The sequence below is a fragment of the Mus musculus genome, chromosome 10 (genome assembly GCF_000001635.26).
Source record: "Mus musculus strain C57BL/6J chromosome 10, GRCm38.p6 C57BL/6J".
NCBI lineage: Eukaryota > Metazoa > Chordata > Mammalia > Rodentia > Muridae > Mus > Mus musculus.
In genome coordinates, this window is record NC_000076.6 from 129492202 (window position 1) to 129502057 (window position 9856).

At 34.3% G+C, this 9856-nt stretch overlaps 1 protein-coding gene across 1 annotated transcript; it reads left to right on the forward strand.

The window, feature by feature from the left end:
* The first annotated feature begins 8684 nt into the window (after nt 1-8684).
* Olfr790 (olfactory receptor 790) lies at nt 8685-9653 on the forward strand. Its single transcript, NM_146933.1, has one exon. It carries the CDS (start codon nt 8685-8687, stop codon nt 9651-9653), a length of 969 nt encoding a protein of 322 aa, NP_667144.1.
* The last annotated feature ends 203 nt before the right edge of the window (nt 9654-9856 follow it).

The following is a 9856-nucleotide window of genomic DNA, read 5'->3' on the forward strand; positions in this document are numbered from 1 at the left end:
TATATGCCCAAGTACAGGGGAACACCAGGGCCAAAAAGGGAGAGTGGGTGGGTGGGTATGGGGGACTTTTGGTATAGCATTGGAAATGTAAATGAGCTAAATACCTAATAAAATATGGAAAAATAAATAAATAAAATCCAGGTGTTACTTATAAGAAAAGTAAAAAAAAAAACATATATCAAGTTTTCTATCAGTATAAAAGGATTTCCTACAATGTCTGTATTACACTGTATTACACAGTAATGATTCCAAGTTTGTGTAGTAAAAAAAAAATACTGAGTGGACATTCTGAAAAAGGTAACCATGAGTTCAAATCACAGAGTTGTAAAAGTAACAGAAAAAGTGTGTGGTTAAATGAAAAAAAAACAAAATAATAATTACTCTGTTTCTACTAAATAGCTGCTTTTATTTATTCAATTTATTAAATAAAATAGAGCAACCTTATGGAGGAGTATAACTTTTATTTGTGTGAACTATATTGAAGGTTTTTCCTGTCTAAGATTTGAGCAAAACCCTTTAAGTGAAAATGTTTTTCTTTTAAAGAAGAAGCAAAAATGATTATCAGAAATAAATCATAACACATGGGCACTATATATCTGAACAGTAATTCCAATCAGGATGATAATTCAACAAGCAAGCCACTGGATTAACTCCTATGGAAGGGGAGAGACTTTACAAAACAAAAATATTACACAACAATCTTAGACTCTCAGAATTAAGTGCTATGAAGATAATGTATTCCTTCATTAAAGTATTAAATAAATACATACAAAATATCAGTGTAGGCTCATAGGGATTTTTATAAATTAACATATCCCAGAGAAAACAAAGAGCCAAGAGTTATTCCTTTGAAATTACACTTAAAAATCTTGGACAACAAAGAAAATCATTTAATTACAGAAATTTAGACTTCCATAACTCTTTCCCCAATTATCTCAAATGTAACAGCATGACCGCAGCACACTGTCATTGTATTATACTTCCCTGAATCTTGTAATCACGTTTGGATTTATCTGAACCAAAAACTTCAGCCATCTCTATAAACTTTATGTTTGGTGATTCATTTTCTCACTCATAGATGATACTGGATCACTTATGTTAAAATTCCCAAGGTGATGTAGCCCCAAGCTTGGATCTTTCTTTCTTTCTTTCTTTCTTTCTTTCTTTCTTTCTTTCTTTCTTTCTTTCTTTCTTTCTTTCTTTCTTTCTTTCTTTCTTCCTTCCTTCCTTCCTTCCTTCCTTCCTTCCTTCCTTCCTTCCTTCCTTCCTTTCTTTCTTTTTGTTCTGTTTGTATAAAGAGAAAACTTTCTGTCTTTTATCAATGCTTTTGATCCATTGGAGCCTAAGCAATAGGAAGTACATCAGCCTCATAACTACATTTAACAAAGTTAGTGTGCTAGGATGAAAAAGTTATGATTATCCATATAAAGGAATTTTTATAAGGTACTGGAATTTTAGTTTTAAAGACAATCTCTATTAATGGCTGAGATATTTTTAAAGCAAAGAGAGCACTGTGCTCATTATTGTCTCCCAAAGGATTATTAAATTATACTCATTCAGTAAAAGGTATTTGTTAAATGAGTAAGCAAATAGAAGTTTAAGAAATAATTACTCCCTGATCCCATTATCAATAAATTTTCTCAAAATTAATATTTATTTCTAGCTTTCATATGTTTTTTTTAAAAAAACTGTTACTGTTTCTTCAAACATCCTTTTTAATTAGTTAATTTATTCGCATTACATACCAATATCAGTCACCCTCTCCTCTCAGTACCTGCTGACATAGATCCTACCTACATTCCCTCTTTCTTTGTCCTCTGAGGAGGAGCTCCCCTGAGTCTCCCCACCCCAGCACATCAGGTCACTGTAAGAGTAGGCATATCAGTTCCCACTGTGGCCAGATAGGCATTTTTTAAAAATTTATCTATTTATTTTGCTATACTTCTACACAAACATACATCTTTCTTGCACATAATTCAGCAATGAAAGTTTTATTTTAAATATATTTTTATCTTTAAATTTTTCATATAAGCACACAGTGTACTTTAATGTTATTCACCCATCTTTCTCCTCCTCCACACTTTCCTATACATCTCCCCTTAATTCCTTCCCAGTTTCAAATATTTTTGTAATTTGCTTTTTGATACCCATATGCACATGATTGTGGGCACATCCACTGGACCAGGGTCAGTCATCTTTCAGGGTCCATATTCCTAAAGAAAAGTGATTCCTACTCACTTAGATAGTAATTGTCAGCTGTCAATAGCTTCTTAGCTAGGTGTGGAGTCTCATGTGTCCCCCTTCCATGTTGGAGTGTTGACTTGGCCTGATCTTGTACAGATCTTGTGTAGGCAACTGCACCAGCTCTGGGTGTATGGGTGTAACTGTATTGTCATGTCTAGGAGATAGTTTTGTTCTAGTCCTCTTCAAACTCTGTTTTTTACCATTTCTAGCCATTTTAATCTACTCTGTCACATTGGTCTCTGAGCCTTTCAAGGAGCGTTTGTGACACAGATGTGATGCATTTGTGCCTGAGCACTTCATACACACTTATTCTCTGCTGTTTGATCAGCTATGAGTCTGATTTACCGCTAGTGGGGGAAGCACCCTTATAGAAGCAGGGGAGGGGGAAGGGCATAGGGAGTGTGCAGAGGGGAAACTGGGAAAGAGGATAACATTTGAAATGTAAATAAATGAAATATGCAATAAAAAGCTTCTCTGATAAAGACCAAGAACTATGTGTAGTACAACTACTACATTTTTCTATTAACTAGTATCCCCATGTTTGTTTTCTTACTCTTTACTATCAAACTGATGGGGTAAACTTCCAATAACCCTTTAACAGTACTGAATAATTTTTACAAAAATGCCTATCCAACAGACTGGAAGTGCACATTCTGTCTTTCTTCTTTAAAGTATATCTTCCCCAGGTGGAACAGTCTCTGGATGGTCCTTCCTTCCACCTCAGCTCCAAACTTTGTCTCTGTAACTCCTTCCATGGGTATTTTGTTCCCCATTCTAAGGAGCAATGAACGGTCAATCCCATAATCAGCCACCAAATGCAGACACTATTGCATATGCCTGCAAGATTTGCTGACAGGACCCTGATATATCTGCCTCTTGTGAGGCTATGCTAGTGCCTGGCAAATGCAGAAATAGATGCTCACAGTCATCTACTGGATGGAACACAGAGCACCCAATGGAGGAGCTAGAAAAAGTACCCAAGTTGCTGAAGGGGTCTGCAACCCTATAGGTGGAACAACAATATGAACTAACCAGTACCCCTAGAGCTTGTGTCTCTAGCTGCATATGTAACAGAAGATGGGCTAGTCGGCCATCATCGGGAAGAGAGGCCCCTTGGTCTTGCAAAGACCATATGTCCCTGGCCAGGAAGCAGGAGTGGGTGGGTTGGGGAGCAGGGCATGGTGGGAGAGGGGTGTATAGGGGACGTTCGGGCTAAGCATTTGAAGTGTAAATGAAGAAGGTATCTAAAAAAATTGTTAAAAAGAAAAAAAGCTTTATCTTCCAGGATTTCTACTGGAGGCATAGATGGAAAAATTCTCTTTCACTCACTAATTTAATTCCTATGATCAAATCGCCCTGAATAGAACACTTTGGTATTTTCTTAATTTGGAATATTTCTGTATAAGACAATAGCAAAATATATTATGTTCAACAATCTAATTAACAAGAAGCTTCTGCCTCACTCCTCAGATGCCATTGCTAATTCTCTAGGTATCATCTCAGCTATTTCCTCACTAGTTATGTAGAATCTTAGATTTTTTTAAATCTAGATGTAACCTTGGGAACTTGCCTAAACATACAATGAGATAGTTCTGTGTCTAACAGTTAGGGAGAGTAACATTCTCCACTGGCATGAAACTCTCACAAAATATCTACATACCTGATGTGCTTAATAACATAACTATTAGTTTTACTTCTAATTTAATGATATATACTAATATATAATCATTTTATCATTCAGTTTTCTCAAAACCAATAGAGCTTATGCACCTAATAGTGATAACAGAATAATTGCCTTTGTGTAGTGACTTATATGGTACTCCCTTAATCACAATGGAAGCAGTTCAGTTTTCTCTTGTGAACATTAGGGATAATAAACTTTAATGATTTATTTATGTAGATTTCATTTTCCTTTGGAGTCATAAAATTTTAAATATTTTATAAATTGGCTTATTTTTCACTTTTTAAAATCCTTCAGATAATGCCAATCTACATGCAGAGACTATGTCCAACACCTTTCCAATTGTAAATGTTACTTCATTCTTCAAGTCAGATATACTTATAAGAGATTTCAATTTTAAACTCAGGTACAGTTATGCATCTAAAGTGCTGGTTTAGATCACAGGGGTGAAAGAAGTCCTAAAGTGCACCGATAGCATTGAATTTATAGAGGTTAGCTCTCATGGGTGTCAGTTTGGTCAGTGGCTTTAAGATCATTTCCCAAAGTGAGCCAGTCTTTAATGTATATTTTATGATTTTATAATTAACCATGTAAAGTGAATTCTGTTCTTTACCATATCACTTGATATTAAAAGTATCCCTAAGAAGCAGATACTTAAAATACTAAGAATCTGTGACCACTTAATGAACTTGTTAGATATGAAATCATCCATTCTATTTGGCAATGAAATACTGGTTGTCTACATTAACACATTAGCAAGACTATATATCCAGTATGTCCACTGAGCATGCCAATTGGTTATCTAATACCAAATGGTCATCTCTGAAACATAAACATAAAAATAACATTACATAGACTGAAAAGGTTATATTTATTTATTAAGGTGTGTGTGTGTATGTGTGTGTGTGTAATAACAATGTAAGAAAAAGAGGCCAGAGAGTTGAAAGAGATCAAAGGGGAGTACATGGGAATGCTTAGAGAGAGGAAAGAGATGGAATAAATTTTATAATTATGCTATAATACCAAAACTTTAAAAATAAAAGATGGTATATGTGCAGGAAGAATGCTATTGGCATTGGACTTGAAGAAGGGACAGATTCCAAAATTATGTTTAATAATCATTCTATTTTGTGAAAGTAGAATCCAAATGAGTGCTACCTTTATTATTTCTGTATGCCTAGAATCTAAGGCATTGTCTTAGTCAGGGTTTGTATTCCTGCACAAAACAGCATGAAAAAGAAGCAAGTTTGGGAGGAAAGGATTTATTCAGCTTAACTTCCACATTGCTGCTCATCACCAAAGAAAGTCAAGACAGGAACTTAAACAAGGTAGGAACTTGGAGGCAGGAGCTGATGCAGAAGCCGTGGAGGGGCCCTGCTTCCTGGATTGCTTCCCCTGACTTGTTCAGCTTACTTTCTTATAGACCCCAGGACTACTAGCTCAGGGGGTGGCACCACCCACAATGGATCATCCCCCATTGATCACTCATTGGGAATATTCCTTACAGTTGGATCTCATGGGGGCATTTTCTCAAGAAAGGCTCCTTTTTCTGTGATAACTCCAGCTTGTGTCAAGTTGACACACAAAACCAGCATATAGGCATATAGACTCAAAGACATAAAACAATCTAAGGCATAAAACTCAAAACAGGATGGATTTTCAAAAATAATGATTTAATGAACAAGTGGTAGTGATTATAATCACAACTGTTGAAAGATATAAAGCCATAAAGAAAAGTCTGATATCTTTCATCATGCAGAATAATGGGCACCTCAAATTATTATAACACTCCATAATTAACTATCATTTGCCTCTAACATAGAAAAATCCCACTCATTCACAGTTTAGTATGTTGCCATTTAGAGGCTATTGATCTCTACTTTTTATGTTTGCTTATTTTACGTATATAAATGTTTTACATGCGTGTATGTATATATACCACATATGCTGCTGGTGACAATAGAAATCAGAAGAGGGTGTCAGATTTCCTGGAATTAGAATTATATATGGAGTAAACCACTTATGAGGTACAGAAACCTAAACGCTGTTCCTACACAAGAGCATCAAGTGTTCTTAACTGCTAAGCCACCTCTCTGGCCCCTAATCTTTATTTTCCTTCTCTTTGTAAAGTTATAGTTAATTATAAAATATAAATAATTTTTATGCTTTGATTTCAGGTCATTTATACCTAATTTATTCTAAATTATACACAGTAACTTGGACATGTTACTACTAAGTATCCTGAGGATCTATTCTCCATGGTACCTTCTGTTTACTCATTCAGCCATCCCCTTGGGTCCAAGCTAAGTAGAGCAGATAAAATTAGGACTAGCCTGAATAGCATTGCTCTGGCATCAACCTATCACCTCACTCATCTAGCTAGTAAAGAAATTATATTAGCCTTATTAATGATAATTTATTTTTAACTATCAAGGTATTATTTCCTTAGGTACAGAGATACAATAATCTGGACCATGGGTTCTTAGTTGTACTTGGATCCATGAGAAGTGAGTTGATATGTATCTTTTTTGAAATAATTCTTAAGATTTTATTAATTTATTTAATTATTTTATTATTGATATTTTAGAGATTTGATTACAAGTATAAGATAACAGAGGATAAATCAGTTACAAAACTATTTTTAAAGGTGCTTAAAGTCATTAAAACAAACTAATAAGCCATTAGAAATGACCGTGACTATTTCAGTAATATGTAGTAAAAAGTAAGTATTTTTTTTCAGGAATATAATTTTTATTTTTCAAGTATGTATTTGTGTTCTGTATAAGCAATATATAATCAAACAATCATTTTCAATGACATATATGAATAAAAGAAAAAATTTAGCACTGCAATGAAATGTTTACATTGTAGCAAAACTATATTATAAGTCACAGGATTAAATACTTTCCCATCTTCTTATCATCTTACCAGCTTGTGATAACTCTTTAGTTTACGGAAACCATGGGATCAGTTTGTACAAAAGTGAAAACAGTCATTTGCTATACGAAGCAGATATACTTTGTTTTGGCTTTGCACATGAATTTTGTGACATGGATTGCAAAGATTAGGATCCAACATATAAAACTGGAAGACAAGAAGTTGTAGACCTTCTGTATGTGACCACAAAGAGTAGATGACAGAAAGTGAGACCATGTTATTTGCAAGAAAACATATAGGTAAAAAATTGATGTAAATTTATTGACCTTTGAAATGAATCAACTAATGCCGATAAAATACTATTCTGCATCACAACAGTAACACTTGTAAAGTTTGCAGAAAACAGAGGAGACTGGGGCAAGTTGCCTGGACTTAGGGGCAAAATTAAAACTTTGACATAACTTCATGCATGAATGAACAGGTTAAAAAATAAAAACATCTGTATGACATCAAAAGTGATGATGGATGCAAAATATGGAAGAAGGAAAATAATCTTTCTCTCCTGAAAAGTTACCTTGAATGTTGAACTGTGTCATTTATTATTTACAAAAGAGAATAAACAATGTTGCACAAAAGTGCTCTACAGCACTGAAAATAGAACAGATAAGAACACTGAAGGTTTTCAAAAGTAAAATTAGAGCCTGGAGTAGCAGTACACATCTGTAGTCTCAGAGTTCATGGCGCTGAGACATGAGATTATGAACTCAAAGCCAGAATGGCAACATAACAAGACTTGTCTCACTGACAAAATAAGATAAGGTCATTTTTGTAAGTATTGCTTTATATGTCATGGCATAGTTTCAAGATAGGAATTAAACTATCTTGAAACTTGTAGTAAATTAAACATATCCAATAATAGAGTAATTATTTCCTACAAACAATCGTTATAACAGACAAGAAATGTCCTGCAGCATAAACACTGAAATTAGACTCAAGTGTCTTTCATCTATCAGACATGTCCACATGGGCAAACCAGGAACACATTTCTCCAAACCACAGAGTTATTGCTAAGAAGCATAAAGTTTTGAAGAGAGGAAAGATAAGACAGAGAAATTTAAAAATGTAGAAGAAAGCACTATAAACAAAAATCTTTTAGAGAACTATACTATGCTGAAAATAAGTTCTTGGGCATTTTCTTGTTTCAGAAACTATTCTGTAGATACATATTTGTGACAAAATATATGAGAGCACGGTGAAGAAAACAAAGATGTGATTATGAAAGGAGTAAGAACAGAGCATTTTAAAGTATTTTGTTTGATTTACCACAAAACCATTTTTTAAATAATGCAGGCAACAATAATTTTTAAATATATTTGTTTAACCAGGTATTTTATTCATTAGCTATATAATGTATGTCTTGATACATATAATTAGTAAAACAATTACAGCAATAAAGAAAATTATTTTATTCATCATTTTCTAGTTATTGTTTTTCCTTATGCTGCAAGAGTTCATAAAATCTCTCAAAGTAAATTTTAGTCAACTATACAACAGTATTAACTATGCCTTAGTTAATATAAACACTACCCATAAGTTATCTACACATATTTATCCTATATGACTACAAATTTATACTCTTTGAAAATATTAGGATTATATTGACTATGTTGTAAATATAAAATAATATATACTGCTATTTCTGTCCATATATACATTGTATAATAATATCCAGCTTTACGAAGGAGACATAGCCATCTTAACACCTACGACATCATAATTGTATCTGATGGACAGTATGATAAGTAAAATAAACCAGACAGAGGTAGCAAGTTCATTTCTTTATTAGCAAAGTTGATTTCTTATTTCTTTATCTATTTAGGAAATGCCTTTAGAAGCAGAGAGTATTATGAGAAATTCCACAGCAGTGACAGACTTTATTCTTCTTGGACTGACAGATGATCCACTGTGGCAGATTGTGGTTTTCACATTTCTTCTTGTTACCTACATGCTAAGTGTGACTGGGAACCTCATCATTATCATCCTCACCCTCTCAGATGCCCATCTGATGACACCCATGTATTTCTTCCTTCGAAATTTCTCACTCCTAGAAATATCATTTACATCTGTCTGCATTCCCAGATTCCTTGTCACTATTGTGACAGGAGACAGAACTATTTCCTACAATGGTTGCGTGGCTCAGCTATTCTTTTTCATTTTCTTAGGAGTGACAGAATTTTACCTTCTGGCTGCCATGTCCTATGACCGTTATGTGGCCATCTGCAAACCTCTACACTACACAACAATCATGAGCAACCGTGTGTGCATTCTTCTTGTCTTTAGCTCATGGTTTGCAGGATTCATGATTATCTTTCCACCAATTATCCTTCTGTTACAGTTAGACTTCTGTGCCTCCAACATAATTGACCACTTTATCTGTGACTCTTCTCCAATTTTGCAGCTTTCTTGCTCAAACACTCACTTTCTCGAGCTCATGGCATTTTCATTAGCTGTGGTAACACTCATGGTCACCTTGACATTAATTATTCTTTCCTACACAAATATTATTCGGACAATTCTGAGAATTCCTTCTACAAATCAGAGAAAAAAGGCCTTTTCAACTTGTTCCTCCCATATGATAGTTGTCTCCCTCTCTTATGGCAGCTGCATCTTCATGTACATTAAGCCTTCTGCAAGGGAGAGGGTGACTTTAAGCAAAGGAGTAGCTGTACTCAACACTTCTGTGGCTCCTCTCCTGAACCCCTTCATCTATACACTGAGGAACCAGCAAGTGAAGCAAGCCTTCAAAAACATGATCCAGAGAATCTTCTTTTCTTCAAAGAATTTACCATGATCATAAGGAAAGTGGACCTCTGAGGGCAGAGTTGAATGAAAACCTCTGCCCTTCTCTACATAGACTCTTTCTCAACATCTATTAAAATGTTTTGTACTTATAAGACAGAACAAAAGAGAATAAATAGAAATATAAGGTGAAATATATTGAAGTTTCTAAATTTATTTTTCTAAGGAAGATATAGGTAAAAGTATGAAAGTTAT